This window comes from Macaca thibetana, chromosome 12 (genome assembly GCF_024542745.1).
Source record: "Macaca thibetana thibetana isolate TM-01 chromosome 12, ASM2454274v1, whole genome shotgun sequence".
Taxonomy (NCBI): domain Eukaryota; kingdom Metazoa; phylum Chordata; class Mammalia; order Primates; family Cercopithecidae; genus Macaca; species Macaca thibetana.
The window spans coordinates 34,146,226-34,167,540 of NC_065589.1; the positions used below are offsets into that span (position 1 = coordinate 34,146,226).

Consider the following 21,315-nt stretch of genomic DNA (forward strand, 5'->3'; position numbering starts at 1 on the left):
CATTCACATTTTAATTCAGCTAAGATGAATCAACTCATTATAAAGGAAAATATTTTCAGACTTTACAGCATCTCCAAATAAATGAATTTAAATGAATGGAATATGTGGGACTAACTGTCATCAAATAGCAAAAAACATGGATTGTCATCACGCTCGCTGCCCAAGCTCCCCCGCTGCTGAAGCTGATCTCCTTCCATTATTCATATCAGTAGCTGACAGTTATTTATGGTTATCATTTTAATAAAACTCTTTAATTCCTGTCTCTTTCTTGGAAGGTTGCATCAAGAGTACAGTCTCTCATATAGTTGCCAGAATCAAATAGGACTATGCACTTAAAGGTGAATAGTACCTCTCTTAGACATTTGCGTCTCCAAGCTAGTTCATCTTATCTATCCATCATAATACCTCTAGAGTTTCCTTTTTAAAACCCAAATCTGATCTGCTTACTAACCTGCTTAAAATATTTTGATGTCTCATCACAATTTTAAGGAAAATTCCAACGTGCTTTAGCATGACATAAGTCCACTCCCATCCAACTTCACAGTCTGATCTTCTGCACATTCTGCAGATGCATTGTTCCTTCCAGCCATAGAAAACATAACATGCCCACTTGGCATGGGCTAATCTCCATGCCAGGAAAACCCTTCTCTGTGATTTACCTATTAAGTGATTTAGGTAAGTGATTTCTACTCTTTCTTCATACTTTTCGTTCAAATCTCACCTTCTTGGTGTTTCCTTTATTAAGCCCTTCAGAGTTTGGTGCTGTCTCTTCCCTATTCTGAACTTCATGATGGTGTCAGAAAGACTTGGATAAGCTTATATCACTACTACATGAACCACCATTTCTGTTACTACACCTCTACTATTACCATGCTATCACTAGTAGTAGTATTAGTAGTGTTACTACCTGTATTATAGGCTACTACTTATTGAACGCTTTTCATAGGTTATACTAAGCACTTTAATAATCTCACATAGTCCTCCTAATAACCCTATGAAGTAAATATTAGAATATCCAATTTCCTTTTTAGAAAACTTCACTTTAAAAGAAGCTAAATCATAGTACAGTCAGCAACTGGTAAGAGTTCACACAGGATTCATACACTTGTTCACATAACTACCAACCCTATAATAAAAACTATTATGAGTTGCACCTCCTCCACTAATGACCTGTATGACCTTGGATGTGAGTTTGACTGCTTGTAGACTAGTAAAGTTAGTGAGACTCAACAAAATCTAAGAGTACCCCCAGCTCCAAAACCCTCCAAAACTTCTCTGTGTGCCGGTATTGCCAGTCATAAAATTGAAACAATAATATTGATATATTTATTTCAGTTAACTATGAAGGAAACTATATTTTAAATGATTGTAAGGTACCTACATGTGGCATGCTTATCAAATAATCTTATGATCCACTATAAGTAATATTATTAAGTATATATTTATATTTTCATTCAGCCAATATTTCCTAGGCACCAATAAAGGGCAGGCATTCTAGGAAAATAAAAGAATAGATTATCCCTACCCATGAGCACACAGGGAAGACAGAGCTAGTAAGTAAAATGCAGTGTGGTACACTCCTTCTAAAGTGTCTGATCACATGAAACACAACCAGCCTGCCACAGCCAGGAGAACGCCCACTGCTTACACCGGTCAGGACTTTTGCGTAATTTCAGGTTTCATTGTTAAAGGAATTTGTAGAGTTCAGTGTTCTCCAAATAAGTCATTTAGGGTGCCACCATCATGATTTTGCCATATTGATATTATTTACCTACTAATGCCTACTTCATACCTTTCTTCAATTGACTTTCATTAAATTATTAAAATTTAAATTTCATACCATTAAACATAAATAAAGAACCAGTAGACACTTTTACAAATAAGAGACAACTGTGAAATACATATGATGGAAACAAAAAGCCTTATGAAATGTTATCTAGATTGGGTTGCCTGTCCTACCTCCCCCTATCCCCAAAGAAAGACACTACACATGTGAGTGTTGTTCAAGACCAGGACCAAAATAAAACTTTCTCCTTGATGTGTTCAGAAGGGTTGGAAAGGGACCAAAATTCATATATGATTCAATATTGCTTAGTGACCTTGCATATACCACCTAAGTCCTCTCATGTACCAGGGTATGTGCCCCTACATAAGGAAACACCGCCCTAGCTTAAATCCTATGGCAAGAAAGAGGAAAACCTGTGGGCTCTGGAATGGCATTGCCTGGGTTTGACTTTGGCTTCAGCATTTTCTAAATTTATAACCTCAGACAAGTTATATAACCTTTTGTGAACCCAAACTGGGAATAATAAAAATGCCTACTTAAAAGTTATTTGAGGATCAATGCAAAAAAAAAGACTCTGAAATATGCTTGAAACAAAAAGGGACTCAAATATTTATTATCAGATGATTAATAAAATATAAGAAATTAACTTTGTTAAGAGACAAAAGAAGACTGTATTAGTTCATTTACATACTGCTGATAAAGACATACCCAAGACTGAAAAAGAAAAAAAAAGGTTTACTGGACTTATAGTTCTAGGCGGCTAGGGATGCCTCACAATCATAACAGAAGGTGAAAGGCACATCTCACATGGCAGCAGACAAGAGAAGAGAGCTGTGCAGGGAAACTTCCCCTTATACAATCATCAGATCTCATGAGACTTATTCACTATCATGAGAATGGCACAGGAAAGTGACCCCATGATTCAATTACCTCCCACTGGGTCCCTCCCACAACATGTGGGAATTCGAGATGAGATTTGGAGGTGAGGAACTTGTTGAGAACTGGAACAAACGTGACTCTTGTTATTTTTTATCAAAGAGACTGGTGGCATTTTGTCCCCACCCTAGAGATTTTTGGAACTTTGAATTAGAAGGAAATGATTTAGGTATCATTCCACCCCTGGACCCTCCCAAATTTCACGTCCTTACATTTCAAAAGCAATCACACCTTCCCAACAGTCCCCCAAAGTCTTAATTCATTTCAGCAACAGCTCAAACTCCACAGTCCAAAGTCTCATCCAAGACAAGGCAAATCCCTTCTGCCTATGAGCCTGTAATATCAAAATCAAGTTAGTTACTTCCTAGATACAATGGGGGTACAGGCATTGGGTAACTACAGCCATTCCAAATGGGAGAAATTGGCCAAAACAAAGGGGCTACAGGGCCCATGCAAGTCTGAAATCCACTGAAGCAATGAAATTTTAAAGCTCCAAAATGATATCCTTTGACTCCATGTCTCACGTTCAGGTCATGCTGATGAAAGAGGTGGCTCCAATGGCCTTGGGCAGCTCTGCCCCTGTGGCTTTGCAAGGTATAGCCCCCATCCTGGCTTCTTTCACAAGCTGGCATTGAGTGTCTGCAGCTTTTCCAGGCACATGGTGCAAGCTGTTGGTGGAGCTACCATTCTGGGGTCTGGAGGACAGTGGCCCTCTTCTCACAGCTCCACTAGTCAGTGCCCCAGTAGGGACTCTGTGTGGCAGCTCCAACCTCACATTTCCCTTCCACACTGCCCTGGTAGAGGTTCTCCATGAGGGCCTTGCCCTTGCAGCAAATTTCTGCCTGGACATCCAAGCATTTCCATACATTTTCTGAAATCTAGGCAGAGGTTTCCAAACCTCAGTTTTTTATTTCTGTACACTCACAGGCTCAACACCACATGGAAGCTGCCAAGGCTTGGGGCTTGCACCCTCTGAAGCCATGATCCGAGCTCTACATTGGCCCCTTTCAGCAATGGCTGGAGCAGCTGGGACACAGGGCACCAAGACCCTAGGCTGCACACAGCACAGGGACCTTGGACCCAGCCCACAAAACCACTTTTTCCTCCTAAACCTCCAGGCCTGTGATGGAAGGGGTTGCTGTGAAGACCTCTGATATGCCCTGAAGACATTTTATCCATTGTCTTGGGGATTAATATTCAGCTCCTTGTTACTAATACAGATTTCTGCAGCCAGCTTCAATTTCTCCTCAGAAAATGGGATTTTCTTTTTTACTGCATTGTCAGGCTGCAAATTTTCCAAACTTTTATGCTCTGTTTCCCTTTTTAAACTAAATGCCTTTAACAGCACCCAAGTCACCTCTTGAATCCTTTGCTGCTTAGAAATTTCTTCTGCCAGATACCTAAATCATTTCCCTCCAATTCAAAGTTCCAAAAATCTCTAGGGCAGGGACAAAATGCCACCAGTCTCTTTGATAAAAGATAACAAGGGTCACCTTTGCTCCAGTTCCCAACAAGTTCCTCACCTCCATCTGAGACCACCTTAGCCTGGATTTCATTGTCCACATTATTGTCAGCATTTTGGTCAAAGCCATTCAACAAGTCTCTAGGGAGTTCCAAACTTTCCCACATTTTCCTGTCTGTGAACCCTTTGAACTGTTCCAACCTCTGCCTGTTACCCAGTTCCAAAGTCACTTAAACATTTTCAGGTATCTTCTCAGCAGCGCCCCACTCTACTGGTACCAATTTACTGTATTAGTCTGTTTTCATACTGCTGATAAAGGCATACCTGAGAATGGGAAGAAAAAAAGGTTTAATGGACTTAACAGTTCCATGTGGCTGGGGATGCCTCAAATAATGACAGAAGATGAAAGGGCACTTTTCACATGGCGGCAGGCAAGAGAAGAGAGCTTGTGCAGGGAAAAATGCCCCTCATATAATCATCAGATCTCATAACACTTATTCACTCTCATGAGAACAGCCCAAGAAAGACCTGCCCCCATGATTCAATTACCTCCCACAGATCCCTCCCATAACATGTTGTAATTCAGGATGAGATTTGAGTGGGGACACAGCCAAACCATATCAATTTTGGTAAAGATAAAATTTGAGCAGGGCCTAGAAAGACAGTTTGATGACCTATCACTGGATGGTGGATGAAAGGATGGGTGAATGGGGACAGTAACACAGCATGAAGGAAATACTTACATAAAGACAAATACCACAGTTCCTCCTTTTGTTTTCCCTAAACTATAAATTCAAGATCTCAGGTTTCTGTCAGTACCATACAACTCTTCACACCATAATACTGGCATTCTCAAGGCCCTCTCATAAGTACCCAAGAGTGAATCTGCTGAATTTCCCAATCTGTATTTTTATGTCTCTGGTTTTATTTTGTTTCAGCTGTTACAGTGCCTCTTGGTTGACATCAGTGCAAATGCAGGTGCTCATGTCTCAGTAAGTGCCCCAGCTTGGTCAGAATGTATCGAATCAATCAATCTCACCTTTCCCACTTCTTCCAAGCAAGCTGTCCTGCCTGCAGCATCTCCTGCTCTTCAGGTTGAGCATCCCTACGTCTTCTCATGATGCTCCAGGAGGCCCAGAACCAAAACAAAGCATCACGCTCTGTTGTTAATTAGGGAATATTTCTCTTATATTTTGATCTTACAGGGGAAGAATTAAAAAATCATCCTCAAACCAACATCAAGATGACACAGGTGTCTGATAAATGATTACATTTGGGGACATTTATTTTCAGAACAAAATTTAGTATTTTCCAATGACTGTAGTTCTCTTAACATAATTTTAACACACTTGAACAAAACAGAAAACAACAATGCTATAATTATAGATCTTACAATTCCAAAATTAAGTGATTCCTTCCAAACTTATACTGCAGTCTATGGTTATCTCTAAAAATCAGTTATCTTGACGTGACTTCTCCAGACTGCTCATACTTAACAAATTCCTTTACTCTCTTAAATTTAGTTTACCTCATATGTTGCTTAGAAATTCTGACCATAATTTATCTAATTTTACTCCCATATATACAAACATCAAATTAACAGAATCTATAGTATTATAATATCCAAAGACAGAATTAAGTAAGGGATCTAATTTGGATTTTAAATTCTGAGCAAATAGTTTCTTTGTTAGCACATATGATGCATATATTTACATAAAACCATGCCACATGCAATGCATGACTACAAAACAACTTTATATCCTAAAGTTAAGTTATTTTTAAAACTACGAATGTAGCTATATAAATGGAAAGATTTTTCCCCTAAATTCAAGACACAGTTTGACAGGTTTTGGAATGCAAGTGAAAAGAACGTGGTCACAAAATGCATGTTAAAGTCTTTGTACTAGTCATGTGACCTTTATCTGTGTGAGCTGTAGTTTTCTTCTCTAGAAATTGAAAAGATTGCATAAAATGAACTCACAAGTTCTGTAATTTTACTTGCCTTGTGCTCTTATTTTGCCTCTTTCCTCTTCCCAGTTCCCCAGGATATCTATTTTATATGCATGTTTTGTTTTTCCAACAACTATTTATTGAGTGGTCACTCTGTGCCAGGAAACTAGCTAAGCACTAGGCATCATAAGTTTAGAAAAAACAAAAATGATCCTTGTTTACATAAACCTTGCAGTTCAGTGGACAAGATGGACATTCAACATGATATACCATGATGTTGAAAAGAAAAAGCCTTTCTACGACCCGTAGATTATAATTGGTAATCTAATTTAGATTGGAGGGCATCCAGGTCACAAAGAAAAAGTAGTATTTCAAAAGAAGCATAGAAGGAAGCACATTCCAACCTTCTAGAAGTACAGTGGGGCATGTAGAACAGCCCTGAGAAAAACAGAGGTGGACAAGGTCAAGCAACTGACTGGTAAACAACATAGCCAGGGTGTGGCATGTAAAGAGGCACAAGCACGAGTGAGGCATCTTTGCTGGATCATCAGAGATGTTAGATTTTATTATAAGTGCATGGAGTTCATTGGGTGCGGACATGGATCCTGAAGTCAGAACCCCGCTCCATCACTTAATATTGGGTATTCTTGGACAGTTTCCTTATTTAGAGTTATTTGTCGGATTAGATATATTGATGTATATAAAACGCCTAAAACACTGCCCAGCATATTGTAAGAACTATGTCGTGTTTGTTGTCATTATTATCTTCATCCTTCCTGGCTTCACCACACAGAACAACTCCGAAGAAGGAGCACCATACTCTGAACACATGGAGCTTAAGTTCTGGGCTTATTTCTCCCTTTACAGACAGGTTCAAAAGTAAAATGAGGGATGTAGGCTTCATGGTCCATAAGAATGTGGGCCTGAAATCCCAGGAGGAAATACGTAGAAGAGTTTTGCTGGAAATCACTGCAAGACCATTTCATTATCAGATTAACCTAGAGATGCCACCTGTTACTTAGGAGACAGAGTAAGGTCAAATACAAATTTAAATATAAGAGGCTTCATTCTCCCTGTTGAAAATGAGGGAAGAGACTTCACTTTCCCCCTTTTTCTTAGAGCATTTACCTTAGAAAACTTGTATGTACTTTCTCATCTCTTTGAAATGCTTATAAATCCTTTTGAAGATTAGATAGGCCTTCGGTCAGCTTTATGGCCCAGGAATGTCTTCCGCAAGGACCTAGGAACCATCTTTTTGAAATGCTAACATCAAGAGAGATAGCATCCCCATCATCTCCCGGTTTTTGTAGGGTAGGAGCTTAACTTCTGTAGGCACCTATCTTGAAGTGGCAAAACTTCCTCCTGCCATAAAGAAATAACAAACCTGTTTTTCCTCCAATAAAGCTACTTAGCCATGACAAGTGGTCACCCCAATTACCAGGTAAAGTTAGGATGAATCATGTGTGGCATATAGTATTGTCAAGTCCCTCTTACTTGAGAACTAGTTATTGTGTCTCTTGAAAACATATATATAATGAGTTGTCACTGCTTGGCTATACAAAGGAGCGAGACTTCTTTCTCTTTGCAATCTCTTAGCAGATTGCGTGTAATGCACACCACATTCTGCTTTAATAACTTAATACTAAAAGTGTTTTTCTTCTGTATTACCTATGTGGAGAAGATTTTTAGATTAGGAGAAGATTTTTGTTTAAAATTATATTTCCCCAATAGTAGAAAGCTAGGGAAAAAAAGAAAAGAAAAGAAAACTTGCTCCCACTATTATAAAAAACAAATGCTGGATAATCTGACAAAAATTTTTTAAACTTTTTTAAATGCATCAGAGAACAAAGTTATAGGATGAGCAATTAACCCAAAATTTAAGGAAAGTCTGACATCTCCAAGGAGGATGGAATGTAAGCACTTGCTTCCCTGGGGCAGATGCCAAAAGCTAGCTGATAAGAAGAATTCGGCTGAAATGTTGAACAAATTGTACAAACAATGAACTATCCAAAAAAATTAAGAAAAAAATCAATTTACAATAACAACAAAAAAGAATACAATACTTAGAAATAAGTACCAAAAGCACAGGCAAGAGAAACAAAAATGAACAAGCAGGATTACATTAAACTAAAATGCCTCTGCACAGCAAAGGAAACAATCAATAGAGCGAAAAGGCAACCTGTCAAATGGTAGAAAATGTCTGCAATATTTATGTATTGAATGTGTTCAATAAAAATTAACGTATTAAATAAGGGACTAATATCCAAATGATATAAGGAACTCAGACAACTGAATACCAAGAAACAACCCAATTTAAAAATGGGCAAAGGAGCTGAATAGACGTTTCTCAAAAAAAGACATACAACTCTAGCTCACCAGGCCCTAGCTGAAGGAGAAGTGGGGTGAGTTAGGAGGTCTCTATGCCATGCAGATTGCCCTCAAAACAACCTACAAAAAAAACTACAAAGGCCAGTGTGCCATCTACTGGATGGGTGATGAAACTTCACCAGTAACAACCTGGATACCAAGGCACTTGGTGAAATTAGATGTTATCAGAAATCCACTGAAAGCCTAATCCATAAACTTTCCTCCTAGTGTCTGGTGCAAGAAACTGCTAAGGACTTCAAAACAGAGCAGCACATCCAGAGCACAGCTACTGGTGCTTTGTGGGAAACAAATGAGATCTATCATAATGGCCTTTCTGGAGACACCGAGCCGTGTGCAATCCAGGCCAAATGTGTAACAATTATCAAAAGACATCCATGCTGCATTCATGGAGAACTTGCTTGACAATCCACTAAGATGGGAAACATTCCATTCTCAAAGAAAAAAATAAAAAGCTCTTCTTCCTCTTATTGGTATTTCTGAGCATCAGATTCCCCCTGCCGCCGCCCCCATGGAGTCAAAAGGCACCTAACTTAATGACAGTGAGTGAAAAAATAGGGAACAGAAACCAGGTATTGGCAGTTTCTCCATTTTCATTTTTGTGTGAATTTGTAATATAAATGCATGGAAACAAAGTATTAATGCACCCAAATGTTTCAGCTGAACAAGTTTCAGCAGTTCACCTTTACAGCAGTTATAAATAGCTGTTAATTTTTTCTGAACAATGCCAGCATTTGGATTTTCAAAAAAACAAATTTCTTGACCGCAACTAACTGGTGTTAGTAGCACTTTTATCATACAGTAAATTCCATCCACTCACTATATTTTTCTGAATAATTCTACATGCAAGTACATGTTTTTAGTGTTGTTTTGTGCTGTTCCTGTCAGTTTACTACCAAAATGCATTAAACTATTTTTAAAAAGAAGAGGAGTTGGCCCTGCGGTGGCTCACGCCTGTAATTCCAGCACTTCAGGAGGCCGAGGCAGGTGGATCACTGAGGTCAGGAGTTTGAGATCAGCCTGGCCAATGTGGCGAAATCCCGTCTCTACTAAAAACACAAAAATTAGCTGGGCATGGTGGCACGTGCCTGTAATCTCAGCTACTCAGGAGTCTGAGACAGGAGAACCGCTTGAACCCAGGAGGCAGAGGTTGCAGTGAGTTGAGATCGCACCACTGCACTCCAGCCTGAGCGACAGAGTAAGACTCCGTCTCAAAAAAAAAAAAAAAAAAAAAAAAAAACACTTACAAATAGCCAACAAGTATGTGAAAAGGTGATCATCATCGCTAATTATCAGGGAAATCCAAATCAAAACCACAAGCTATCACCTCATACCTGTTAGAATGGCTTAATGGGGCTGGGCATGGTGGCTCCCACCTGTAATCCCAGCACTATGGGAGGTGGAGGCGAGTGGATTGCTTGAGCCCAGGAGTTTGAGACCAGCCTGGGCAACATGGCAAAATCACATCTCTACAAAAAATACAAAAATTAGCCAGGCATGGTGGCACATGCCACCTAGGACTCATGCCATGAGTCCTAGTTACGCAGGAGGCTGAGGCAGGAGGACCGCTTGAGCCCAGGAGATCAAGGCTGCAGTGAGCCGTGATTGCACCACTGCACTCCAGCCTGGGTGACAGAGTGAGATCCTGTCTCAAACAAACAAACAAACAAAGAATGGCTTAATGGCCGTTGGTAGTTCAAAAAGACAAAAGATAAACATTAGCTAGGATGCAGAGAGGAAAAACAAAAATGTGTACCCTGTTAGTATGAATGTGAGTAGGTGTAGTCATTATGGGAAAAAGAATTTGGGGTTTTGCTTTGTTGCCCAGGCTGGTCTTGAACTCTTGGCCTCAAGCGAGCCTCCTGCCTATGCCTACCAAAGCACTGTGATTACAGGCATGAGCCACCATGCCCAGTCTATTCCCATTTTATAGATTGCAAAAGTGGACCCTGAGTTTTTAAAACTTGCCCAAGCCTAGCCTGCCCAGAAAAATTTCAGCCTGCACACTCGACAGAAGGGCAGGCCTGGGATGCTAACAAAGACAGCCTGGCCCAGAGTCTAAGCTGTAACTACTGTGACACATTTGGCGTCACCCCCAAGAAAGGGCAGACCTCCTTGGTCCTTCATACTGTGTCCATGCGCATCTCAAATGGGCTGGACAGACAAATCATGCACTGGTGTGGCAGAGCTTTCCCTGTCTTTACATCTTCACGCAGACCTGGAGAGAAGAGAGCCCAGGTGCCCATCAGGTTCACCACAGTGGTGCTAACTTACTGTCTGCCTGGTTTGCCAGCAAGTCACGGGGAAGATCATAGAATGTACTTAGGAAGAAGTTTCTTTTTAATCAAGTATTTATTGCATTTAATAACAGGAACTCACATAGGAAGCAAGAAAGTGAAAGTGAAAATAACATTATGTATACTTTTCTCACCTCGTGTTTTATTGTGTTTGAATAGAAGGTGAATCATGGAATGGTTTACCTGGAAAATTACAAAAGTGAGAGCTTAATAACTTTTCCAAAATGTAAATATCGATTTCTCGATTATGAAGTAGAGCCTTCCGATGCCCCTAAAATGGAGAATACTAAAATGTTTAACAAAAGGGTAAAAATAAGCTCTACTCCTACCAAAAAGAGTTAACAATTATACCATTTTGGGTAGATAACGTTACAGCCTTTTAAAAAATAGTCACACCGATGGTATGCCAGCTTTTATGGGATACGAGGAGAGCAGACATTCTGCAATCAGAAGTGCCTATGCACAAACAGAGAAGCAATCATGGTATCATCCTAGGGGACCGTGGAGCCTGGGAAACCAGATCATCCCTGGGAGTCCCCTCAGGTCTGAACAGCCACTTACTGATATACAAGATACAATGTGTTAGCCTTACTGCTGTCCAGAAACCAACATTATTTTTATGACTTTATGGAGACATTTTTTAAGTTAATGTGTTGCAGGGAGTAGGAGAAATCTACCTGGAGTGTGGGCAAGTTATTAACACGTGAAAAGTAAAAATGATAATAGCTAACGCTTATAGCGCTACGTGCCAGCCACTGTTCCTAATGCAGCCCAATGATTAACTCTTGTAATCTACACTATTATTCCCATCTTATAGATGGCAAAAGGGAATTGTGAGTTTAAATAACTTGCCCAAGACCAGCCTGTACCATAAAATTTCAGCCTGCACACTCGACAGAAGGGCAAACCTGAGATTCTAACGAAGGCAGTCTCGCCCAGAGCCTATGCTGTAACCACTATGACACTGTCAAGTGGTCAGAAAAGACTGTCTGAAGAGGTTATCCGTAAGCTGGGACCTGAAGGAAGAATGCACAAGCAGGCGGAACAGTATGGCAGGCATACAGAACAGCGCAGGCAAAGGCCCTGAGGTGGGAAGAGTGTAGCACGTTCAGGGAACTAAAGAAAGCCATTGTGTGGAGCTGAGGCAGCGGGAAGGAGAACATGAGGCGACATGAGATGGGGGAGGAAGAAGGGACCAGGTCATGGAAATGAGGAAAATGTGTATGCCAAGTGTGAAGGGACAGTGCTCAGAACTCCACGCCCTACCTCTCTCAGACCTATGTCCTTTCCACTTCACATCACTGTGGCTTAAACCCCCACCCAGCAGACACCCACAGTGGTTTCCCCACTGCCAGCTTCAATGAAGCCCTGAGATCTTTCCAAATGAAAAACCTGATTCCTTCACTTTCCAATGTCTAAACCTTTGGTTGTCACCCCTTGCAGGATTAGGTGTCAATTCTTTAGTGAGGCTTAGAAGCCCCTTCAGGGTCTGGCCCGGCCTCCTTTGCAGCCTCAGCTCCTGATATTATTCCACACCCACACTCAACCTTGGCACAGGCCATTGGAATGCTCTCGTACCACTTGCCAGCCTGCAGTGAATACATTTCCCCCATTAATCACTACCACCTTAGCTCAAGATTTTGTGTTTATTATTTACTTCCAATGCAGATATTAAATTATTCTTTTTCCCGAATGTCAATCATGCTTACAGAGCTCTAGTCTTTGGCATTCTAAGTGAAATAATCACTGTCCTTGGAATCCAGGTTTTAAAACATATCAACTTGGGTTCACTATGTAGAATCCAAACTCCTGGATTTCCAGGATTTCTGTGTAGGCTTCAAGCTGATGCTCTGAACCAGTGCCACTGGCAATCTAACTACCTGGTATTACACATCACAGAATTATCCACACAGGCCTTCCATATTCTTATTCCCAGGAGGGCCAAATCTCTCTCCTAGGAACTCTGTATTCTTGAGGTGTATCTTCTTGTCTCTTGAGGTATTCCCCTCTTTTGAATTGAAAACTATACCTTGGAGTTTTTCTTTATAATTCTGTTTTTTCTTTCCTTTAGTTTTCCACTTGCTTTTTTAGTTTTTCTCTTTCATAACTCAGCCTTCTCTAAATTATTGATTAAAATAAGTAAATTATTTATTTCAAATCCAATTCTTGACATTTTATGAAAACTTTCAGATACACTAGTAGATTGTGAGTAAGTTAAGAACCTTCAAGGGAATTATGATAACACTAAATTATAATAATGAAACAAAAAGGTAACTCTTAGTGAACAGAAAGATATTCTTGAGTATCAGCTGTGATTTTTGAGATTAAATGAACTTCATAATATAGGAAAAGTACTTCAGAATTCTTAGCTTAGAACTGTCATAATTTTAACTCAAGAAGAGGAAAATGGCCTTCCACACTAATTTTCTTCAAAGTTTACTGAGTGTGCCATCACTTCTATTTCTCCTCCAAAGGCGAATCTTCAGAAACCCTTTAATCACCTAGCTTTACTGTTTCACATTACAAGTTACAAACCTCAGAAAATAAATTTTTCATCCATGTTGATGATGTGAGTGACTTAGATCTGTAAACAAACTATAAAGCTTTGGATAAAAATCAGTCATTTTCATGGAAAATGCCCTAAGATTTCCTTTTCTCCACCATCCTTTGCTTCAGTTCCTGGTAATTTTACAAGGATCTCCTGGAATTCAATAGGTCCTTCATTTTCATCAAATGTAAAATCAAACTTAATCATTATATAATCATTATATTAAAATGTAGGTAAATTTGAGAGCATTCATTAACTCTTGTTGGTAAGTCTCAGTACAAGACACTGAAGGCAAAGAAAAAATAATAAGATATAGATTGTTCCCTTAAAAAGATAATGGTAAGATATGGAGAAGCAAACACACAGAAGATGAACTAGAAAGGAGGAAAATAAAAGCCTTGAAAGTATAAATAAGGATTAAATACCAATGAATGAAAGGGAAATCTGAGCAGTTAATTTTTATCTTTAAGTTCACTGATGTCTCTCAGGGATATAGTTACAGATCTAGGATTGTTTGTCAGTGGATTAATATAGCAGCATTTCATTTACATAAAAAGTTAAAATTACAGGTGTTTGTAATTCAAGCCATTCATTCATCCATAATCCATTTTTGAGCTTCTCCTAGGATATATGGAATTGGGACCAATTTGTTAATAGGATGGTTTAGCAAGGATACAAAATAGCTTCTCTAAAAGTGTTCTGTATTTTATTTCCCTCTCTAAACATTTATTTCAATGGACTTCTAAACTGAAGATTCCTTTTGATCTCTCCTATTTTCTTTACGCATTTTTCCTATGAGGTAAATAAGCTTTTATCTGATTCTTTGGATGAGGCTACAATACCTCAACTACATTAATAGCTGCCCTTCTGACAAAGTGGGTGACACATTGTCCGAAAGAAAAAAAGAGGAATAGGAAACTGGGAAACAAAGAAAAACATCAAAATTAGTTAATAATCAGGTTGCTATGTTGTTTTCTACTTTAACATTATCAGGATAGTAATTGTTTTTTAAAAATGCTTGTAATATGTATCACATACATGAACACAAGGTGGTATAATTTCTTTCACAAACCAAAAGAAACTGACACCTTAAAGTCTTCAAAGAAGATCAAGAGTAAACATTTTGATAAGTTTTATTAGATGCGAAGAAGTGTGTGATTTTGTTTTCCTTTGCAACACAGATGCAATGTGCATTGGAAATACAGGCAGACAAGGTTCAGTGCAAAATGCATTGTGGTCTTTCTCCCTACTATCAGGTTAGTGAAAAAGTAATTGTGTTTTTTGCCATTACTTTCAATTCTAATTTTCTATCTAATATCTGTTAGATAGAATTATGTGAGCTATTTCCTGGTATAGGATGCACTTAACTCCTTGGGGGAAGTATGCCAAATAAAAGCTTTAGGGAATACTTTATACATCATATTACCATTCTTCTGTCTCAGTAATTTCTCTGCTTTCCTGCTATTCCATCTTTCCCTCCCTGCCACACTGACCTACTACCAGGTGGTCAGAATGTTAAAGTGGTAAAATAATATAATGGGTGAAAAGGAGACGTAGGGCCTTCCAACTCCCTAAACATATAAATGCTCATAGATATTCTGAAGTCTCAGAATTGACCCAAGTGCTAGCTGATTAAAGGAAGGCTTTCATGGGTCTCAGTGTCAGTCACAATAAGGGTCTGATCTCTGTCCCAGACTCTCCCAACAGATATTGCTGTACATGTGAGTTTCTCAAATCTATTGTAGAATGCAGTGACAGACACACTTTCTCTGGGTTTTAGCAGCAGGTTAATTATCCATCTCTTTTTTAACTATACAAACTTTTAAACTTACCCCAATAGCTGCTAAGATTGGTGCTTGATAAATCCACTTGATGTCTCCAGCACTAAGTTCCCAGCACCTGCAACATTGAAAAAAAAAAATTGTCATGAATAAATTGGCAAAGCAAATGGGTAGTAAGAATTAAGTAGAATTTTAAGTTTTACCAAAAACTCCAGCCCCACACTTCCAATTAAGAAACAAATAGATAAAGAAATCTTATCTTAAAACACCCAAGCCAGTCAGGGCGGGGGAAAAAACATGTGGCAGGTATTGATTTTCACATTATTAGCTACCCCTTGAAGATGAGTAGAGAATTATAAATATTAGTGAATTACTTTTATTGTGACAAGAGTTAAAAACCATGTTTCCAGAGCCACAAAAAGTAATAGTCTTCTAAATGTCATACAATTCATACTTCACTTTTACTATTATTGGAATAAGCCATAATAATTTAAATTCATTGATAGAGAAAGTTCTCTCTCTCAGACATTACAGCAATTCTATTTTACTTCATAAATTGTAGAATCCTTACAATAATGCAAGTTATTCTTATCCATAGTAATGCAATAGAGAATTAATGCAAATTATTCTTGTCCATAGAAATGAAAATTAGCTGTGATGTTCAGTGGAATGTAATTGATTAGTATCCTGAAAATATTGAGTAGTTTTTGCATTTGTTTATAAATTTTGGTATTTATTGTACTGAATGTAAATGTGGTTCTTTAGATTTCTCCTTTGAACCAACCATAACATCTTGGTATTTCTCTCATTAATTAATGAGGTTAAAGTATCTAGAGAAATGCAACTCAAACCCACAGTGAGATATCATCTCACACAAGTTAGAATGGCTATTATCAAAAAGTCAAGAAATAACACATGCTGGCGAGGTTACGGAGAAAGGGAACCCTTATACACTGTTGGTGCGAGCGTAAATTAGTTCAACCACTGTGGAAAGCAGTATGGTGATTCCTCAAAGAGCTAAAAGAAGAGCTACCATTCAACCCAGCAATCCCATTACTGGGCATATACGCAGAGGAATATAAAGCATTCTACCATAAAGACACATGTTTGCAAATGTTCATTGCAGTACTGTTCACAATAGCAAAGACATGGAATCAATCTCAATGCCCATCAGTGACAGACTGGATAAAGAAAATGTGGTACATGTATACCATGGAATATTACACATCCACAAAAAAAAAACAGGATCATGTCTTTTGCAGGAACGTGGATGGAGCTGGAGGCTATCATCCTCAGCAAACTAACACAGGAACAGAAAACCAAGTACCACATGTTCTAACTTTTAAGTGGAAGCTAAATGATAAGAATTTGTGAAGACAAAGAAGGAAACAACAGACACTGGGGTCTACTTGATGAGGGAGGTAGGAGGAGGGGGAAGAGCAGAAAAGATAACTATTGGGTACTGGGCTTAATACCTGGGTGATATAATATTATGTACAACAAACCTCTGTGACACATGTTTATTTATGGAACAAACCTTCACATGTACCCCCAAAACTAAAATAAAAGTTTAAAAAAAAATCTTTGACATGTGTTCATTTTCTATTTGTATAAGATCCATGACCTTATCTTAATTTTTATGTTTGTTTTTAACAGTATTTAATTTAAAAATTATATAATTTGCCTATTTTTTATATTTGGTGCTTCCCTTCCACCCTAACTTGAGTTTAAGCTCTACATGGGCAGAGATCACTGTTGTTTTCGTGTTCTGATGTATTGCAAGTCCTAGAACAGTATGTAGGTAGTCAATAAATATCTATTGGATTGAATTGACATCAGCTGAATTCAAATTAAGTTTTACTCATGCTCACCCAATCTCCCAATCTGGTTTGTACTAGTAAAGATCTTACACTAGAATAAATAGCACAGAAATGATAAGAAACTAGCACCACTTGGCACTTTAATATAGCACTTGAAAGAGTCTTTTTAAACTAAAGACACATAAATAAAACTCTTAAGTTTCTTTCTCTTTTCACAAAACCCAGTATTGATTGTGGCAATGATAAATAAAAAAAAGAAATTTGTGGGATACAATGATAATTTTTAAATTCTAGATAATAAACATAACGAAGTTACTTTTTTCTTAATGAGCAAGTTATAGATAATAAAATACCATTTTGACTATTCCTTAAGGGTAAGACATTTTCAATACACACTAAGAACTACATTTTTTTAAAGTTTAACTTTTACATATAGGCAATATGTTCTCATTTTTAAAGTCAAACTATATAAAAAGACAGCCATTGAGATGTCTCAATCCTCCCCACATTCCTGTCTGCCTCCTTACAGGTAACATCTTCTATTACTTTATTGTATATGCTTCCAATGCTTCTTCATGCCTATGCAAACAAATACAAAGGTTATATTCTTACTTTCCTCTATCATACAAAAATGTCATGTATGCACTATTCTGCAATTTGCTTTTTCCTTTTACAACTGTATTTTTTATTTCTTTGCATATCCGTACCAATTGAGCTCAGTAGCTCCGCACTCCACTGGGAGAACATACCACAGGCAAATCAACCGGAACCCTACACTAAAATGTAATTCTGGTTCAGCCCAACTGAAATGCGCATATTCAATGGACCTGAAGTTCGAATAACATGGAAATTTAAGAACAGAAATGTTACACTTGCATATTATTGAACATTTTCTGGCATTATTTACATGCATCTGTTTTTCACATTATTTAACCAGACAAGAAAGATAAAAGACAATGTTACTGAGTTATGCAGAATCACACTGCTCTAAAAAAGCTTTCGACCATAAGGAAGGTGGCATATATCATGTGACTGTAAATTGAACATTGATTCACTTAGCCAAGATCTAAGCTACAAGGCTTTCAGATTCCATAAATTTTCTTTTCAGTTTTTGACATTTGGTAATATCTTCACAGTCCTCTTTCTTTGCTTTAATGGCATTTCATCATGGTGTCTCCTAACACATTGGGATTCAATTATGCAATTCAGGCTCTATAAAATGCTTGCATTTGGAAGTAGGTCAAAACCAGCTACCTCTAAAAACATAAAACACTTCTCTTTGATGCTTTTCAGTGTCAAAGTTTCAAATTTGCCCTGTGATATAAGACAGGAAGCTGAGATTTCAAACCTTTTAAAGAAAATGCTATTAATGCTTGTTTTTAGTTAATTCTTCAATGCTCCCACTCACATTGTCTTTGTTAACATGTCCCAGAAACTACTCTCTGTTCAAAATTTTAATGATAAACTTTAACCTTCTAGGAAATGCAGTTCTGGATGGTGAAGCAAGAGATACAAAGGTCTGACTAGAAAGTAGGACTTCCTACAGTCAGGGTTGAAAACAGGTGGGTTGTTCTTCCCAAGGGATCCAAAGAATTGAATTGGCTGAGTACTACCTTCTCTCCACAACTTATACAATCAGTAAGAGTAGAAGAAGCGAGAGAAGCTGACCCCAAAAGCCTGTGCAGATGTTCTAGAAATGTCAGACGGCTTCTTGGTCCTTTGCAGCCCCCACCTTTGCTGCTGGATGGTGAAACAAAAATATAGCAAAGAAGTAAAGAAGTTATGGGTTTCTCCTCTCACTGGCATCTCTTATCTCCTTTGAATGAAGCAGAGAGAAGATAATAAGATTATCTTGTAAGGTGTTTTTGCTTTTGTAAGTAAAAAGAAAGAGAACAAAATTGCTCACTGTTTAATTTAATTTGCCCAACCTACTTGATTATCTTAGCTGACCTTAGTAAAATAACACTCTTCTTTTTTTTTTTTTTTTTTAAAGACAGAGTCTCCCTCTGGCGCCCAGGCTGGAGTACAGTGGCATGATCTCGCCTCACTGTAGCCTCTGCTTCCCCAGTTCAAGCAATTATCCTGCCTCAACCTCCCAAGTATTTGGAATTACAGGCATGCACCACCACGCCCAGCTAATTTTTTTTTTTTTTTTCATTTTTAGTAGAGATGGAGTTTTACCATGTTGGCCATGCTGGTCTTGAACCCCTGGCCTCAAGAGATCAGCCCGCTTTGGCCTCCCAAAGCACTGGGATTACAGGCATGAGCCACCATGCCCAGCCCAAATAACACCTAATAGAATTTTAGATCTGAAAGAGACTTCTTTTGTATATCAATAGAGTTTAAGGTATCATTTAAAACTGGGTCTGATATGCTTCTCTCTAAATGGCCAAGATGCAGAGAAAATCAGAGGTTTCACTTTGAAAGGCCAGATTAGAAAACAGTGAGTCTCTGTCTTGTGCCAGTTTTCAAAGGGAATTTTTCCAGTTTTTGCCCATTCAGTATGATGTTGGCTGTGGGTTTGTCATAAATAGCTCTTATTATTTTGAGGTACGTTCCATCAATACCGAATTTATTGAGCGTTTTTAGCATGAAGGGCTGTTGAATTTTGTCAAAAGCATTTCTGCATCTATTGAGATAATCATGTGGTTCTTGTCTTTGGTTCTGTTTATATGCTGGATTATGTTTATTGATTTGCGAATGTTGAACCAGCCTTGCATCCCAGGGATGAAGCCCACAGGGATGCCCTCTCTCACCACTCCTATTCAACATAGTGCTGGAAGTTCTGGCTAAGGCAATCAGGCAAGAGAAAGAAATCAAGGGGATTCAGTTAGGAAAAGAAGAAGTCAAATTGTCCCTGTTTGCAGATGACATGATTGTATATTTAGAAAACCCCATTGTCTCAGCCCAAAATCTCCTTAAGCTGATAAGCAACTTCAGCAAAGTCTCAGGATACAAAATTAATGTGCAAAAATCACAAGCATTCTTATACACCAGTAACAGACAAACAGAGAGCCAAATCAGGAATGAACTTCCATTCACAATTGCTTCAAAGAGAATAAAATACCTAGGAATCCAACTTACAAGGGATGTAAAGGACCTCTTCAAGGAGAACTACAAACCACTGCTCAGTGAAATAAAAGAGGACACAAACAAATGGAAGAACATACCATGCTCATGGATAGGAAGAATCAATATCGTGAAAATGGCCATACCGCCCAAGGTAATTTATAGATTCAATGCCATCCCCATCAAGCTACCAATGAGTTTCTTCACAGAATTGGAAAAAACTGCTTTAAAGTTCATATGGAACCAAAAAAGAGCCCGCATCTCCAAGACAATCCTAAGTCAAAAGAACAAAGCTGGAGGCATCACGCTACCTGACTTCAAACTATACTACAAGGCTACAGTAACCAAAACAGCATGGTACTGGTACCAAAACAGAGATATAGACCAATGGAACAGAACAGAGTCCTCAGAAATAATACCACACATCTACAGCCATCTGATCTTTGACAAACCTGACAAAAACAAGAAATGGGGAAAGGATTCCTTATTTAATAAATGGTGCTGGGAAAATTGGCTAGCCATAAGTAGAAAGCTGAAACTGGATCCTTTCCTTACTCCTTATACGAAAATTAATTCAAGATGGATTAGAGACTTAAATGTTAGACCTAATACCATAAAAATCCTAGAGGAAAACCTAGGTAGTACCATTCAGGACATAGGCATGGGCAAAGACTTCATGTCTAAAACACCAAAAGCAACAGCAGCAAAAGCCAAAATTGACAAATGGGATCTAATTAAACTAAAGAGCTTCTGCACAGCAAAAGAAACTACCATCAGAGTGAACAGGCAACCTACAGAATGGGAGAAAATTTTTGCAATCTACTCATCTGACAAAGAGCTAATATCCAGAACCTACAAAGAACTCAAATAAATTTACAAGAAAAAAACAAACAACCCCATCAAAAAGTGGGCAAAGGATATGAACAGACATTTCTCAAAAGAAGACATTCATACAGCCAACAGACACATGAAAAAATGCTCATCATCACTGGCCATCAGAGAAATGCAAATCAAAACCACAATGAGATACCATCTCACACCAGTTAGAATGGCAATCATTAAAAAGTCAGGAAACAACAGGTGCTGGAGAGGATGTGGAGAAATAGGAACGCTTTTACACTGTTGGTGGGATTGTAAACTAGTTCAACCATTATGGAAAACAGTATGGCGATTCCTCAAGGATCTAGAACTAGATGTACCATATGACCCGCCATCCCATTACTGGGTATATACCCAAAGGATTATAAATTATGCTGCTATAAAGACACATGCACACGTATG

At 38.4% G+C, this 21,315-nt stretch overlaps 1 protein-coding gene across 1 annotated transcript in view; it reads right to left on the minus strand.

Moving 5' to 3' along the window:
- The window catches only part of PTH2R (parathyroid hormone 2 receptor), a 95,963-nt gene that overhangs the window by 25,113 nt on the left and 49,535 nt on the right, over nucleotides 1-21,315 (minus strand). Inside the window, exon 9 of the mRNA XM_050752644.1 lies at nucleotides 15,197-15,263. Within this exon, the coding sequence (XP_050608601.1) occupies nucleotides 15,197-15,263 (67 nt within the window). The remainder of the gene's footprint in view (nucleotides 1-15,196; nucleotides 15,264-21,315) is intronic.